We start from the raw sequence: 17,257 nt of genomic DNA on the forward strand, positions 1-17,257 counted from the left end.
CCATCCTTTGCCGCGCGTTCACTCAGAAGGCAGCGCCGCTGACTGCGCTCAGGGGCACTTAAGTGAAGGCAGACGCTCACCCAGCACTCGGGCTCCAGCTTGCGCGGAAGTCAGTGGCGCGACGGCGTTTATTGGGGCTCCCTCCTAAGTGAGGATGCGCAAACTCCCGAGTTCCGGCTCCGCACCCGCCAGGGAGCTCTCAAGCGCGGCAAGTGCTACCTCCCTTACTCCCAGGCAAGAGGAGGAGCGGAGCAGCCCAGCCCAGCGCGGCGCAGGCACCCGCGGCCTCCCTCCTCCGAGGCAGAAGCCCCGCGAATCCAGGCAGCGCACTGCGCAGCCCCCTTGGCTCGCCTGGGCAGCTGCGGCGCTCCCTCACCTTGTCGCCTTCCGGCCCAGCAGCAGGGCAGCCGCGATGCTCGCCCATGGCGCACAGAGGCCCCGGCTCAAGGGCAGCGCCGCCGGGCGACTGGCGGAGCCAGACCAACAGGCAGCAGCAGCAGCAGCAGCAGCTACGGGAACAGCCAACGCCGCGGACACAGTTCCGAGGAGGCCTCGGCGGCAGCAGCCACAGCTCCTCCACTGCCGGCCCCGGGGGCGGGACCAGAGGCTGGCCGTGCGAAAGGAAAATAGTCAGGTCAGATGGAAAGCAAAGGCCGCTCTGGGCTGAGAGGCTCCTCCGAAAGGGCGGGGGGCAGCGGAGCTTAGGTGGAGCCCGCCGGCTGGGGTGGGGTGGGGGGTCAACGGGGCGGGGGGGGGACCCATCTAGTAAAACAGGGATGCCTTTCGCATTAATTATGCTCCCGCCCTAAACATACACGGGAGTGAGCCCCTGAGCAACTCTGTGGGGGGTGGGGGTGGGGCTGACGACAGGTGTGGGGGCGACCTACTTGTTTGGGGATGGTGAGCTTCTGGGCCACCTCTTCGGGCCAGGGCGCAAAGGCAGGGGGGGAAACCAATCCCAAAGACAGTTCGGTTCAGACAAGCCGCTGTCCCTGCTTGGAACGACAGAGACAGCTCTCTGCCTTGTCATTTCTCCCCTCGCATTTTGTAATCTGGGGGTATAAAGTAAAGTCGTGCCTTCGGTGTCGACTCCTGGCGGCCACAGAGCCCTGTGGTTGTCTTTGGTAGAATACAGGAGAGGTTTACCATTGCCATCTCCCACACAGTATGAGATGATGCCTTCCAGCATCTTCCTATAGCGCTGCTGCCTGATATAGGTGTTCCCCATAGTCTGGGAGACATACCAGCGGGGATTCAAACCAGTTTTGCTCTCTAGGCAAGTTACTTCCCCACTGCACCATTAGGTGGTGAAGGTATACTGCCCCTGAATATAGGGGTTCTATTCTGTACTATTAGTAATTAATTAATCTATATATATATATTTCTCCTGGGTGTGCCAGGGAAAATGTGTCCCGGCAGCCCAGCTGATTGGGCTGGGAGGGGGAGGGGCAAGTGGGGGAGGGGGCAAGAGGGAGTGGGGCAGGGGGGAGGGCAGGAGAGAGGAGGCGGGGGGAGGGCAGGAGAGAGGGGGAAGGAGGATGAGAGAGGGGGTGGGAGGGGAAGGGAGGGAGGAGAAGAGAGAGTGGGGCAGGAAGGAGTGGGGGAGGGGGAGGGGGAGGGGGAGGGAGAGTGGGTTGGGAGGGAGCGGGGAACAGCCAGCCTCAAAGAGCGCACAGATGCTCTGTGTGGGCCGGCTAGTAGAATGTTAATAATGGGAAGCCACCCAGTTATTACAGACAAAATTAGTTGTCTGATTCTGTTACAAGCTTTGAATCTGGCCCTGGATCTGTTTGAATAGTGTGCGTGCATGTGTGCACATACACAAATCCCCGCGCGCACAGGAACACACCCATGAAGAAATAATACAAAGAGAACACATCAAGCAAGTGTGAAATGTCTAAAGTGCCTTTCCCTTTAACTAATTCCTATATATCTGTGATTTTGGCCTTTCTTCAAAGTCACAGACTTTGAATCCCCAGCAAGCTTGTGGTCAGAAACGTTTATTTCATGGATACTGCTGCTTAGACAAACTAAAATGTACTAGTTTTATTAATGTTATTGGTTTGTTGTGATAAACCCCTAAGCAGTTTTGCACTGAGGCATGGAGAGGCAAGATGTTTTAAATAAACTCAAAGTTCATAAGAAAATAACAGCCCTGCTGCATCAGCGCCAAGGCCCATCAAGTCCAGCATCCTGTTTTGCACAGTGGCCCATCAGATGCCACTGCTGGAAGCCTACAGGCAGGAGTTGAGGGCATGCCCTCTCTCCTGCTGTTACTCCCCTGCAACTGGTACTCAGAGGCATCCTGCCTCTGAGGCTGGATGTGGCCTATAGCCCTCCAACTATTAGCCATTGACAGACCTCTCCTCCATGAAGTTATTCAAACTCCGCATCAAGCCATCCCAGTTGTTGGCTGTCTCCACATCTTGTGGCAGAAAATTCCACAAATTGATTATGCATTGTGTGAAAAAGTACTTCCGTTTGTTGGTCCTAAATTTCCTGGCAATCAATTCCATGGGATGACCCCTGGAAGTGCTGTGTGAGAGGGAGAAAAATTGTTCTCTATCCACTTTCTCCACACCATGCATGATTTTGTAGACCTCAATCATATCTCCCCGCAGTCATCTTTTTATCTAAACTAAAAAGCCCCAGGTGCTGTAGCTTTGCCTCATAAGGAAGGTGCTCTAGGCCCCTGATCATCTTGGATACCCTCTTTTTTCACCTTTTCCAGTTCTACAATGTCCTTCTTTAGATGTGGTGACCAGAATTGTATGCAGTACACCAAGTGTGGCCACACCATAGTTTTGTATAAAAGGCATTAGAATATTAGCAGTTTTATTTTCAATCCCCTTCCTAATGATCCCTAGCATGGAATTGGCCTTTTTCACAGCTGCAGCATTTGCCATTTTGTCACCCACTCACCCAGTATGGAGAGATCCTTTTGGAGCTGCTCACAATCTGTTTTGGATTTCACTACCCAGAAGAGTTTGATGTCATCCACAAATTTGGCCACCTCACTGCTTACCCCTACTTCTAGATCATTTATGAATAAATTAAAAAGCACCAGTCCCAGTACAGATCCCTGGGGGACCCCACTTCTTACTTTCCTCCACTGTGAAAACTCTCCATTGATACCTACCCTCTGTTTCCTGTCCTTCAGTTAGCAATCCACACATGTACGTGTCCCCTTATCCCATGACTGCTAAGTTTCTTCAAGAGTCTTTGATGATGAACTTTGTCTAAAGCTTTTTGGAAGTCCAGGTATATTATGTCAACTGGCTCACCTTTATCCACAAACCTGTTGACACTCTCAATGAACTCCAACAGGTTAGTGAGGCAAAATTTACCTTTGTAGAAGCCATGATGGTTCTCTCCCAGCAGGGCCTGTTCTTCTATGTGCTTTACAATTTTATCCTTAAGAATGCTTTCCATCAATTTGCCTGGAACAGACGTTAAGCTAACCGGCCTGTAATTTACCACATCACCCCTGGATCCCTTTTTGAAAATTGCTGTTACATTTGCTTCTTTCCAATCCTCCGGTGCAGAGCCTGATTGTAGGGATAAGTTACATATTTTTGCAAGAAGGTCGGCAATTTCACATTTGAGTTGAGGATTCTTGGATGGATGTTGTCTGGCCCTGGTGATTTTTCCAGACAGTTTAGATAATCATCTCTTGTCACTTATATCTGATTCAGTTCTTTAGCCTCCATCCATGAAAAGCCTGGTTCATGTACAGGTGTATGCTCAGTATCCTCTGTTGTGAAGACAGATGCAAAGAACTCATTTAGCTCCTCCATATCGTCAATAATCCCTTTCACTCCCTCATTGTCTAAGGGTCCAACCACCTCCTAGGCAGGTTTCCTGCTTCTGATGTATTTAAATAAGTTTTTGTTATTCCTCTTGATGCTTTTAGCTAAATGTTCCTCAAACTCTTTTCCCCTCCCTTATTATCACCTTGCATTTCTTTTGCCAGAGTTTGTGTTCATTTCTGTTCTCATCATTTGGGCAGGCCTACTGATTTTGAAGTAAGTCTTCTTCCCCTTTATAGCTTCCTTGACTTTACCTGTTAGCCATGCTGGTATCCTCCCTGTCTTGGTGGTACCTTTCCTCCTTTTTGGTATACATTCTAACTGGGCTTTTAGTATTGTGGTTTTGAGTAAACTTCATGAATTCTGGAGTGAAGTGACTCTCCTGATTTTCCTTTTCAGTCCCCCCCCCCCCCACACACACCAAATTCCTCAATTTGGAGAAGTTTCCTCTTCAGAAATTCAAAGTGTCTATGTTAATCTTGTTCGGCGATTCTCTCCCTGCATGTATGCTGAATGTATTTGCACTGTGGTCACTGTTCCCTAAAGGGTCCACAACAATGACATCATGCTCCAGGTCCTGGGGGCCAATCAGGATTAAGTCCAAGGTCACCTCCTCTTCCTCTAGTTGGTTCAATGACCAACTGTTCTAGGGCACAGTCATGCAGGGTATCTAGAAATGTGACCTCTTTGTCATTACTTGACTGTGAATTTACCTAGTCTATGTGTGTGTAATTGAAGTCACCCATTATCACTGCCCTGCCTCTCCTTGACACCTCTCTGATTTCCTTCTGCAACTCCTAGTCACTGTCAGCATTTTGATCCGGAGAGCGATAGCACGTCCCCAATAGCACATTTCCTTTCAGGCCTTGTATTGTCACCCACATGTTTTCTATGGACAACTCCGGTCCTTCTAGGTTTTCTAGCTTGTTAGATTCTATCCCTTCTTTAACATACAGTGCTACTCCACCTCCAAGACACCCCTCCCTGTCCTTTCTATAGATTTTATATCTAGGGATAACAGTGTCCCACTGGTTTTCACTGTTCCACCATGTTTCTGTTATGCCCACTATATCTATTTCAGGCTTCCCCAAACTGCGGCCCTCCAGATGTTGCTGAACTACAACTCCCAGCATCCCTAGACACAATTTTATGTGGCTGGGTGTGCTGGGAGTTGTAGTTCAGCAACATCTGGAGGGCCGCAGTTTGAGGAAGCCTGATCTATTTCTTCATTAGTAACCAAGGACTTCAGCTCGCCCATCTTGGTTCAAAGGCTTCTGGCATTGGCATATAAGCACCTTTATGCTGGATCTCTTACCTGATGTGTGCTATCTTTCTTTTGGCTCTTTGATCAGCTAGCACAGCCTTTTGTCTGCTCTTTATGTGGTTCTACTCTTTCCCCTTCTGTTTTATCTGAATCTTCCACACCCTCACACCTTAAGGGATGGCATTTGCCAAACCAGATACTGCACAGCTCCTGTCAGCTATTCCCCCAGGTGTCATTTTAAAAGCTGCTCTTCAACCTTTTTTAAAATTTTAAGCACCAGCAGTCTCGTTCCATCTTGGTTCAAGTGCAGCCCATCCCTTTTGTACAGGCTTTGCTTGCCCCAAAATTTATCCCAGTGCCAAAGAAATCTAAACCACTCCACCCAGCACCAATGTCTCATCCACACATTGAGACCCCTCAGCTCTGCCTGTCTTGCTGAACCTGTGCATGGAACAGGTAGCATTTCTGAGAATGCTACCTTGTGTGTCCTGGACTTCAATATGCTACTTATCAGCCTAAATTTGGCTTCCAGGACCTCATGACTACATTTCCCCCCATCTTTGGTGCCGATCTGCACCACGACATCTGGCTCCTCCCCAATACTGCCCAACAGCCTATCTAGACATTGTGTGATGTCCTCAACCTTCACACCAGGCAAGCAAGTCACAGTGCAGTCAACACGCAGAACACAGACCCATCTCTCTATACCTCTAATGATCGAATTGCTGACTACAAGGAGGCCCCCACCCCCTGGAGGAGTATCCCCTGTGCTCTAGGATATGGGCTCATCATCCACAGAAGGGGTCCCTTCTAAGAGAGCATTTTCCTCTTCCTCAGACTGATGTCCTCCTTCCCTGAGACCTTCATTCTCCCTGACAGCACAGGAGCTATCAGCCTTGGAGTGGGATGCCTCTACCACGTCCCTGAAGGTCTTGTCTGCATGCCTCTCTGAGCTTCTCCAGATACACCACCTTGGTCTCAAGGGAACACACCTGTTCCCTAAGAGCCAGGAGCTCCTTGCACCGAGCACACACCCATAACTTCTGCCCATGGAGCAAACAGTCATACATACGACACACTGTGCAATACACTGGGAAATGCTCCCTCCCCTACTGGCGTTCTATCTTCATAACTGGATTTGTTGGCTGTTTACAGTATTTAGAAATCTTATATTAGAAAGTTAGGTCTTAGCTGTATTGGTCAGTTATTTAACTGTTCAAACTTCCTTTCTCAAGAATATGGAGTAGTACTTACCTTCTTTCCACTAGGCTCCTTGTGATCAAGGGGACTCGTTTTATGCTCCCCCACACACTTCCCTACTGAACTCCATGCTAAACTCCAATGCCCAGTTTGCTATCCCTGTTCGCTAAGTTCTCAGGCCTTCACCTCCTACATAGAGAGTAGGCTTCAAACTGAGACACAAGAATGTGGCTCCACCCACCAGGTTTGACTCACTACAGTTCTAGCTGACTCCTCCCTCTGTCCCCCACCCGGCTGGGATAAACAACAACTAAATGCCACAGAGCCTCTAATGCTAGCCTGGCAAGAAACAAACACAGACACACACTGGGGCATCTCCCTTAAAGAGAAACCAGGCCCTCTAAATCTCCCCTCCTCCTGTTAGTTTGTTTGAAGGGAAAAGGCTTGATGTTGTTTTGTTTAGAAAAGCTTGCTTATCTCTGAATCTGCTTCTGCTCTTCTCAGAATAGGCTTCAAAAGACTTCCAGGGTTCAGAGTGTGCCTGATCTTGTGCTGAGCAAGAAGGTGAATGGGGAAGAGGAAATGCCCTAGAGATTTAAATTGGGTTGACAGTCTGACAGGACTTCTTTTCCCACTCACAAAAACATAAGAGGAGCCCCCCTGCTGAATTCAACCAAACATCCATCTAGCCCCGTATCCTGCTTCCCACAATGGTCAAACCAACCACATGTCTTTGGGAAACCTGCAACCTGGACTGCCCCTGGTTCAGACTATTAAGAGCTTTAAATGTTAACAATAGCATTTTGAATTGTTTGTTCAATGTATATGCTGCCCTTCCTAAAGTGGCGCAGGGTGGTTTGCATTATATTAAAATAAACACATAATGCAACAACTAAAATTGGAAAACATTTAAACCAGATTAAAACACATTAAAATTAAAACTAGATATAATTAAAAGCTAGGTCTTTAAGGTCTATCTAGGTCTATCCTCCTGAAGGCCTCCAAGGAAGATAATCCTCTTATATCCACAGGGAGCACATTCCACAAACCAGGGGCGACAACTGAGAAGGCCCGATCCCAGGTTACCACCAGATGAATTGGTGGTACTAGACGACGGACCCCTCCTGGTGATCTTAATGAGTGGTGGGGATCTTGTAGATTAGTCCCAGAAAGTAACTGGTCCCTGTGCAACTCGCTGAGAACTGATGCTGTGTGTTCTCTCTAGCTCATATCCATTAGCAACCTTAGTTGCTACCACATTCTGGATCAATTGCGGTTTCTGAACATACAACAACCTTATGTAAATAGCATTGCTAGAGCTCCAGGTGGTTGAAAAAAGGCACTCCTGGTCATAGGAGGTACAGCAAGCAGATATGGATCCAGGAGTGCACCGCAGAAGAAACCTTTTTAATGAGAGAGAGAGAGAGCGCACATGAGCAGGAAAGAGTGCAGATATCACTGATATACAACCACATTTGGCTTTGGCTGACATTTGTATCGTATGTGGGCATTTTAATAGACACATGTTCTTTTCAGAAACATGAAGATAATATGCAATTGTCAACAGCAGGACAGTACAAATAATCATTTTTAATGTCATCTTATTCTTACTGATCAAGCGGTTTTGTGGTTTTTAAAGTTGTAAAACCTGCACACTCAATTGGAACAAAGATAACTGGATAGAAAAACAATCTCTATATAATCTGCAGCCAGCAATGCTTGCATATCACCACCAAGTTTCTGAAAAACTATTGGTAATACACAGTACCCATAATAGAACTGAAAACCCAGCAGGAATCTGTGTCCTTTCTACTTGCAACACCCCAAGCCGGAGTAGTGACTAAGTTGGCTGGTTGAATCCAAATTGTCCCTTTCTATGCAGTCCTAGCCCCCAAGGAAACTTTCTTTTGCTGCACTAGAAATATTTGCCTAAGTATATGACTGAAAACAGGATTGATTTATCTTCTTATGGCAAGGATAATTGCCTGTAGTTGACCTTATTTTGAGTTCAGAGTTGGCCTTTGCTCTGTCTGGTCCAGTTAAGAAAGCATTTAAAGGTTTTTATCTCTCTTCTTTCTACACAAATATTATCAAAGAAATCTACCCATTGATATCCAGATATTTTTTTCCCAGCATGCATGCAAAAAGATAAAGGCAAAAAGTATTTGCCATTGCCGTCACTTGCTCAGTACTTTTCTTGGGGGGTTTTTTATGATGAGGACTGCTGAAGATGTTACCGTACATGAAGTTGCACCACATAAGCAGTTTACCAAGGTCATGATAACCAGTGACAATCAGTTCACCTACAGTAAGACAGTGGGCAAATGCATGACTAACAAGCAGAAGGTTTCCAGTTAAAATATCTGCTAGTATGTTTCCCAGACTATGGGAAACACCTATATTGGACAGCAGCGATATAGGAAGATTCTGAAAGGCATCCCCTCATACTGTGTGGGAGGAGGCAATGATAAACCTCTCCAGTATTCAACCAAAGAAAACCACAGGGCTCCGTGGGCACCAGGAGTCAAAATAGACTTGACGGCACACTTTACTTTACAGTAAGGAATCCAAAGTTTCTTAAAGTAAGTAGATTTCAGATTTCATTTCCCGATTATTATGGAACTCTAATAATCACTGCCTAGATATTTCTATATTAGGCAGTATAGAAATAAAATTAATAAACAAAAACAAACCCAGCCACAACTCATCTGCAGAAAATAAGAACTTTTTCTGTGGTAGGCTCACAATTTGGAACTTGCCTCTTCTAGATTCTCTCTTTTTACTTCTATTTCCTTGTCTTTACATAGCACACAAACTTAAAACTCCTTTCTTTATAAAATGAATATTTTAGAGCTGATTTAATGTGACTATAGAGACAATTTAAGGTGACTTACATTGTGTATTTTATGAAATAAAATATTTTAGAACACACCACTAGAGAAAATAATCCCACCAGGACCTAAGAATATATAGCCATAAGAACAGCCCTGCTGAATCAGGCCTTCTGATTCCCACAGTGACCCAACATATGCCTCTGAGAAGCGCACAGGCAAGAGGTGAGAGCATGCCCTCTCTTGCAGTTGCTCCCCTGCAACTGGTATTAAGAGGTATCTTGCCTCTGAGGCTGGAGGTAGCCTATAGTCTCAACTAAAAGCCATTGATAAACCTGTCCTCCATACTGTTGCCTAAGCCCCTTTTAAAGCCATCGAAGCTAGTGGCCATCACCACATCCTATGACTGAGAATTCCAAAGATTGATTATGCACTGTGTGAAAAAGTACTTCCTTTTGTTGGTCTTAAATTTTCTGGCCTTCACTTTTATGGGATGACCCCTGGTTCTAATAATGTGGGTAGGAGAAAATTTTCTGTCCACTCTCTCTACCCCATACATAATTTTATCCACTTCTATCATGTCTCTCCATAGTTGCTTTTCCAAACTTAAAAGCCCAAGATGCTGTAACCTCATGTCATAAGGAAGATGCTCTAGGCCCCTGATAATCTTGGTTGCACCTTCTCCAGTTCCATAATGTCATTTTTGAGGTATAGTGACCAGAACTGTATGCAGTACTCCAAATGTGGACAAACCATAGATTAGTATACGGGTATTTTAGTAGCATTTTTATTTTCAGTCCCTTTCCTAATGATCCCTTTCATGGAATTTGCCATTTTCACAGCTGCCGCACATTGAGTCAACACTTTCAACGATCTGTCTACCATAAACCCAAGATGCCTCTCTCGGTCACCGACAACTTAGATCCCATCAGCATATATGTGAAGTAGGGATTTTTCACCCCAGTGTGCATCACTTTGCACTTACCAACACTGAACCGCATTTGCCATTTTGTCACCCACTCACCCAGTTTGGAGAGATCCTTTTGGAGCTCCTCATAATCTGTTTTGGATTTCACTACCCTAAATAGTTTAGTGTCAACTGCAGGCTTGACCACTTCACTGCTTACCCCAACTTCTAGATAATTTGTGAACAAGTTAAAGAGCACTGCTTCCACTACAGATCCCTGGGGTGCCCCACTTCTTACTTTCCTCCATTGTGAAAGCTGTCAATTTATTCCTACCTTCTGTTTTCTGCCCCTCGATTACCAATCCAAACATGAACCTGTCCCCTTAGCCCATGACTGCTAAGTTTACTCAAGAGCATTTAGTGGGGAACTTTGTCAAAAGCTTTTTGGAAGTCCAAGGCCATATCCACCTTCCCAATTAAAAAATAACAGGGTATAGTACTACCCTGCTGCACATGTCTGAGTCAATATCAACCACAATACTTGTACAAGACTCATTTTCAGTGATCCATGGTAAGGCAGTGACTGACCTAGGATGCATCTCCAAGCAAATTGCTGGAAGGTGGCAACCTCAGAAGGGTGTGGTGTTTAGGGTAAGCAGGAGAGATAGTAAAGGGGAAAGACTGAATGCAATACAGGAAGACAACAAATGCAGTACAGAGCAGCAAATTTCTAAGTAGCAAGAGAAGCTGGAGAGTGGAAAGATTACAAGTATCGACAATCACTGTGGCAAGCAAGCATCTTTACTTTGGAGCATGAGCACACAAGATTTTTGTGCTCATGAGCTCCATAATCTGAGCAAACACTTACTCTTGGGAATTTCTTGCCAGTAGGAGACTTTCCTTGATTTTCACCCCTACCGAATAGCCCAAATGTTATCATTGATTACCACTTTGAAACCACTTGGTGAAAAGATATACAAATCTGAATAAATAAATGGCTATAGTAAGCAAAATAACTATTGTGGGTTTAAGAAATAGATTTATTTCATATTATCCTGATTGAACTTCATCAGTCATTACACTTGGGTTGCTATTTCACTTTGTGCTATCCTGGGCATATCAAGTGCTAAAGGAGGAAGAGCAGTGTTAGGGTATTGCAATCTCTGTCCACCTCTTTCCCAGCATGGTTAATATGAAACTGCCTTATACTGAGTTTGACCATTGGCCCACCTAGATCAGTATTGTCTATACTGCCCAGCAGCAGTTCTCCAGGGGTCTTTCCCAGTCCCAGCTGGAGAAGCTAGGGATTGGATTTGGAACCTTCTGCATGCAGAACATGTTGCTGTACCATTGAGCAATGGCCTCATTCCCTACGATTCAAGTAGATGGGTCTGAGATATCATGGCAGCCCGTGACAGAGAAAACAAAAGAATAAGTTAAAGAGCAGTAAATATTTATTCCCTGTGCTATTTTGGATATGTATAGTGCCAGCAAATTAGAAGATGTCCCTTTAATTGTTCATACATTTACATGGGTTTTACATGTTCATAATTGGTTTAAATTGTCTTTTGTAAAACCAGAAGTTACATAATATGTCTGCTCAAGTGACTGAAGCCTCCACCTAACATTTGCTGCACACTCCATGTCAGATTAGACTCAGTGGAAAAAAATGAAAAGCAGAGAATGAAATTCAAAATAATGACAGTGCGGTAATTAAATGCAACAAGCCAATGGGCAAAGTGATGCTTGACCATCTCTCACAATTCTTAGTTTGTATGGGCCTACAGTGCATATCCGTTTAATACTCTACCCCACGAAGATTCCATCTCAAGCCGTAAAACCAAGGACCTAAGATCAAAAAGTCAAAAGGGATTTGATGCGGTTACTAAAATCCCTATGTTTAATGGGCCAAAGCAACACATTTGTCTTAACTTCAGCAGGACACTCCAATCTGTTTTCAGTGTTTGTAAACAAAAAAATTGTGGTCTCAGCTAGAGATGTGCACGATCAGCTTGTGCACAGGCTGGTGGAGAGCAGTTCCTTTAAAGATCCAGTAAGGAGCTCCTTACTTGCTCCTCCCTCACCCCACCGCTTTTCTGGGTGTGGCGCCGGTCCCCAACCGGCCATGTGGAACTGCGGCACTATTCCCTGCAGCCTCTATGTGGTGTTAGCGTGCAGGCCATGTATGTGCAGAGGCTGCAGGGAACAGCCCCACACGGCCGGTTAGTGACCGGCTGCAGTGCCCAGAAAAGCGGCAGGGAGGAGCAGTAAGGAGCTCCCTATCAGGTGCTGAACCGGCTCGTGCATATCCCTAGTCTCAGCCTTAAGCCCCGCCCTGTGTGTCAGCAAGTGTGAACATTTGTGCCTCCTGCTTCAAGACTTCGGTGATGTTCAACAAACTACTAAAGCTTTCCTATTATCTCTCTTTTTTACACTATCACATTAATTAAAAGAAACTAACTTGTCAGACAGTAATGCAGTGTACAATTTTAATAAACATTTCTTATTAAAAGCTTGATACTGTTCAAATATACAGAGAAAAGCTATTTATATAGCTACATATACATCTTGAATCAATGACTACAGCATAAATCATTCTAGCTTTCCCCTTCAGTTAGAGTATCAGCAAAATGCCGTCTATGCATGTATATATATATGTTATTGTTAAGCTATTGTATAGGGCTTGTTAACTATGTAATTTTATCCTGCTGTGATTGTTGTAAAACAACTATGTTATATACAGAACTATACATATAACATATGAATATGCTATATATACACAGGTTATATATAACAGTACTTTACAATATACACAGCCTTTCATAAGAGGGCTCCAGAGAAGATTAACCTTATTAAGCCTCAACACCTCTGTGAGGTAGGTAGCTATCATTATTTTACAGAATGTGAGTAAGAGGCTCAGAGGCATTAAGTAATTTGCCACAAGCCAGTAGCAGATTCAGGAACAGAATCCAAAACGCTATATCCACTGAATACATCACTGGAAATGCCATCCTTATCACTAAACAGGCTGCTCTTGGGGAAACTAATTATTTAATCAGTACATGCAGAAAAAGCCCTACTTTTTTTTTTAAAAAAAGCACCTGCAGGTTTGTTTTTTAACTATATAAGCCTGGCACAGTCAGCTTTTTCTCTTTAAAACAGTCTTCAGAGTTTGCTACAAGGAGGTCAGAGTTGTGCTCTCCTCCAGGGCCTGCCCAAATTAGGTGTTCTACAAGAGCAGGCCACTGTTTTTTAAGCTAAGGCAGAAAGGGGAAAGGCTTAAACGTTGCTGGCATTTTGGGGGAGAACAAAATGGTCCACTTTGGCAAAAATCCAGGCAAGTTCTCAGTGATGTGCAGTTTTACCATGCCAGGGACAGGGAAAAGCTGTAAGATAACAAGTAATCATCATTAGAGCTCCAGTCTGCTACCTAATCTGAGACAATTAGCAAGCAACAGAGAGCCTCCCCCGTTTCATATATTCTTTTAGCACTTTTAACATACTAAAACATAACAAGACTCGCTCAAAAAATTATTTAAAAGCAAGTACTCTGTGTGCGTACCATGATGCATTTGGCAAACTTTTTTGTGCTGATCAAACTATATTGCCCTCCATATCAGTACATTCTGGTGAAAGACAAGAGTTTGCCAGGCCCAGGCAATTCAGGATTCTCTGTTAACTGTAAAATGTGGGCTGAATTGCTTCAGCTTTGACTGACAATGCGGATGAGTTTTATCCACTTGTGAAATTTAGAGTGGCTTAGTGGACGACTGTTTGATGTGCAGTGATAACTAAAAATATACAAGCTACATAAATAAAAACTATTGTTTCTTCAGTATGACTTTGTACTTTGTCTGTAATTTATTAAAAACTGTAACAAGATACTTAAAAAAGGCTAGATACAAAAGTAGTTAAGCTGCTCACGAACATTAAATTTCTTCAAAATGTACCTTCAAATAATCATGATCTTATAAACATTTTACAGTTACCAGGTAGTGCCTACGCTGTCAATTTAACCAGCCTGAGACACAGCAGAGTAAGTGTCCAGGTTTGAGTTGGAAATGGAACCACCTCCTGACTGACTGCTCAAGGACAGAGGGATACAAAAGTGTTGATTGTGAACGATTAAATACTGTGCATTGGCTTCCTTGTTATGTACAAAAAAGATCCTCACTAAGGTATACAGAATACATGCAAAACATTAGTGGTGGTATCGAGTGTGTCAGAGTCCAATGCAATCAGAAAAAAATTGCAATGGCAGTGGTTTCTGTAAGCAAACGTGAATGATTTCAACTCTTAGCTCTGAACTGGCAAGAACTTTTTACAAGTTCAATATACATGATGCACAACTGCAGCCAACCACAAAATTAAACACCTTTTTTAAAAAAAAGTTAAAATAAAACACAGAACATACTTCATCTTTTATTTTGAAATCCCCTATTCCCTCTATACAAGAACCTTTGCTGAAACGCTTTCCACAAAGGCAGCAGTGAATTTTTTTTAAAGAACATTTTACATATTTTTCCCCTCAGCAAAAAAGCTAAATCACAGTGTAATTTATTTTGTTTTGCTGTCATCTTTGGCTGGGGTTTGGCCAAGAAGCTGACAACTAGCAAATGGTTACAGCCTAAGATTGCTAGTGCTCCTTCGGCCCTTGGGTTACAAACTTAGTACAGGAATGTTGCGTTTAATCATTGAAGTACCAGCAGGGAAGTATGACAGCATTAACTTTCATAAACTTTTATAGACAAATGGAAAATCTACAAAAAAACTAGCTAGTAATATTACACAGCAATACACACTTTTTATACTCTACACAAAACCAAAATTTTTGGTCTTAATGGCGAGTAGCAACTTCTGTTTGAGAATTTGTTTAGAAGAGTATAGTGGGACATAAAGGCGAGAAATACAAGTGTTCGCTGTAGGAAGATGTTGGTCATCTGGCGGCCTTATTGTGATTGATGGCATGGGCTGAAATCCTTCCTCACTAGCCGGCAAAGATGGGCTTGATGTCCAGAAGTAAACCTAAGGAATAGATGAAAAACATTACCTACTAACTTCAGAAAAAAACACAGAGTCCTAATACTAGTAATGATAAAGCCCTTGATGCCAAAACCTCGCACACCATGTGCATGTTGGCACCACGCATGGGTTCTTGGGGATAATGCCTTCGCAGCAGGAAGCTGTATGTAGTGGCAGTGAGCAGGTAAGGACCTGCTCTCCTCTTTTTTAATGACCTCGTTCCCCTTGGCTGAACCAGTGCATGAAACAAGGTTCACGCACATCCTTAGTAGAATCTATGACACTCAAATAATGAGCATAAAGCACTTTAGAAGTCAATCACAGAGTTAACTAAACTTGCCATTAAAACATTTTAAATAAAGTTACTTAATAACAACAACCTGGTGTACATTCTCCTTTTGTCCTGTGCTTTTCTTTAATTCTCAAAAGGATAAGATCTAAACTGCTATTTTAGGCATACCCAAGGCCTATTTTTTTCTTCATAATTCCCCTTTGGATGGCAGACCCCCATGTTCTATCATAAACTGCTTTTTAAACTTGCCTCAGTTTCTAAAAAGATTTGCAATGCAGGATGGGGAACTTTTGTTCAAGAAACACAAATCTGATGTTTCCTTGGGTATACAGAATTAATTCTTTGGATCAGGCCAATCTGGGCAAATGTACCTGCACTGTTAAAGTAGGAAACGTGTTTCTCAGTGTAAAAACCATCTAGTACCCACTAGGCATGCATTAAAACTACAAATCTGACCAGAGAGAGTCTACTTACTAAATCTTGCCTTTCAGTCATACTCATCTTCTCAACGATGGACCAAAACCAGCGTTTGAATTGTAAAAGCTTCTCAGCATTTTCTCCTGTTCAAAAATGAAACAAATTAACACAAAACCAGACAGTTGACAGCAGCTGATAAGCCTCAGCAAGGGTACAGAATGAAAATATCCTTATGCAAAAGGTAGCAGCCAACGGGATAAAAATGTCAAAATAGCCAATGAGAGAGATCAAAGCACATGATTCTACTGGAATAATTTTAAGTAGATCAATAATAAAATAGTTTGAAAGCTAAATTGTAGGTTCAAGCACTGGTCAGCTCTCAGGAAACTACGCATCTGAACTGACAGAATACTGAGGTGGAGGAATACACAAGTACTCTCAGGGTTTTCAACAACAGTTAAGGACCCATCTTTTTAGAGAGGCTTTTACATGTTTTATCTGCAGCTCAGTGGGTTTCAACTTTTTAACCTGCTGCTTCTAAAATTTGGGTTTTATTAATTCCATATTGTTTTATCTATTTTACTTAATTTTGTGAGCCATCCCAAGCAATAGTGCACTGGAGGAACAGGGTATAAATATTTTAAATAAATAATACAAAATTGGGATGTTTTTGTTATTTGTGGAAAGGCTTCCCAACATGAAGTGTTATATTAAAAAATGGCAAAATGTATATGCTTACGAAAATGTTATGTTTATCTCACTGATACACAAACAGGCTAGAACAATATTACTACTGTGCAACCCACAGAATGAACATAAGATTTTATACCTGATTCATCATTGAAAGAAGTAAAGCTGATCAGCATTTGCACGTTTACTTCACCACAGCCATTTACTAGAAGCCTGAAGTCTTCTGCTGTCAAGTCTTCTAATGAATTCTTTGGAAGTACATCCAGCAGACCTTTCCTCATTGCCTGGAAGGGCCAAGAATATTAATTTGAACAGTAACAAGAACTGCATGCTAGGTGGGTTACTATACCATCAAAGAGGATTAGAACCATTCTCCAACTGATCATTTCTTCTAGCATGTTGCACTGTTGCAGCAAAAGGTTAAAATCAAACTACCCAGCCAAAAAGGAGTGAACTGCTAACCACCCAGCCCCTGTCCAAAGTAGCACTGCTTCCCCTAAGACTCCTCTTGCCACATACAATTGATCCCAATGCAGACACACTTTCCTCCTTTCCCAATAGATGGCCCATTCTGTAAAGGGTTAGAGAGCATGCTGGTCTGAGTGCAAGATGACTCCCCTCCCTTCCTGCCTAAAAGGTGCCCTGGAACAGTATTGTCACAACACTGATTAGTTGGGAGGCAATGACTCATTTTGCACAGCCATTTTTCACTTATGCACAAATTAAAGCCAACCAAATGGAGTTTTTCCTCCTCTATGTACTGATATCTGTTTTACTATTCTGCAAGCATTTGTTTTAAAAAGAGACCCTGATTTTTACTATACA

General features: G+C 43.5%; 3 protein-coding genes across 12 annotated transcripts in view; 1 reads left to right on the forward strand and 2 right to left on the reverse strand.

The window, feature by feature from the left end:
- Positions 1–1,037, reverse strand: part of RRM2B (ribonucleotide reductase regulatory TP53 inducible subunit M2B) — a 31,423-nt gene extending 30,386 nt beyond the window's left edge. The window contains exon 1 of one of the 3 annotated variants that reach the window (XM_053242767.1): positions 888–1,037. Coding sequence is in view for 1 of the 3 variants with exons in the window: in XM_053242763.1 (XP_053098738.1) it covers positions 377–424 (48 nt within the window). In the remaining 2 variants the exon portion in view is untranslated. Of the gene's footprint in view, positions 1–80; positions 237–376; positions 510–887 lie in introns of those variants that run through there. The other 2 variants (XM_053242763.1, XM_053242765.1) reach the window with 2 other exon arrangements.
- LOC128322061 (guanine nucleotide-binding protein G(s) subunit alpha isoforms XLas-like) lies at positions 155–16,648 on the forward strand. Its single transcript, XM_053242768.1, has 2 exons — positions 155–634; positions 16,518–16,648. Exons 1-2 carry the CDS (start codon positions 155–157, stop codon positions 16,584–16,586), a joined length of 549 nt encoding a protein of 182 aa, XP_053098743.1. The 3' UTR covers positions 16,587–16,648.
- The window catches only part of UBR5 (ubiquitin protein ligase E3 component n-recognin 5), a 145,750-nt gene continuing 139,940 nt past the window's right edge, over positions 11,448–17,257 (reverse strand). For all 8 annotated transcript variants that reach the window (XM_053242759.1, XM_053242761.1, XM_053242760.1 and 5 more), the window contains 3 exons: positions 16,572–16,716; positions 15,800–15,885; positions 11,448–15,036 (listed from right to left, as the gene is read on the reverse strand). In XM_053242759.1, the coding sequence (XP_053098734.1) occupies positions 14,824–15,036; positions 15,800–15,885; positions 16,572–16,716 (444 nt within the window). In that variant the 3' untranslated portion in view covers positions 11,448–14,823. The remainder of the gene's footprint in view (positions 15,037–15,799; positions 15,886–16,571; positions 16,717–17,257) is intronic.

Source organism: Hemicordylus capensis, chromosome 4 (genome assembly GCF_027244095.1).
Source record: "Hemicordylus capensis ecotype Gifberg chromosome 4, rHemCap1.1.pri, whole genome shotgun sequence".
Taxonomy (NCBI): domain Eukaryota; kingdom Metazoa; phylum Chordata; class Lepidosauria; order Squamata; family Cordylidae; genus Hemicordylus; species Hemicordylus capensis.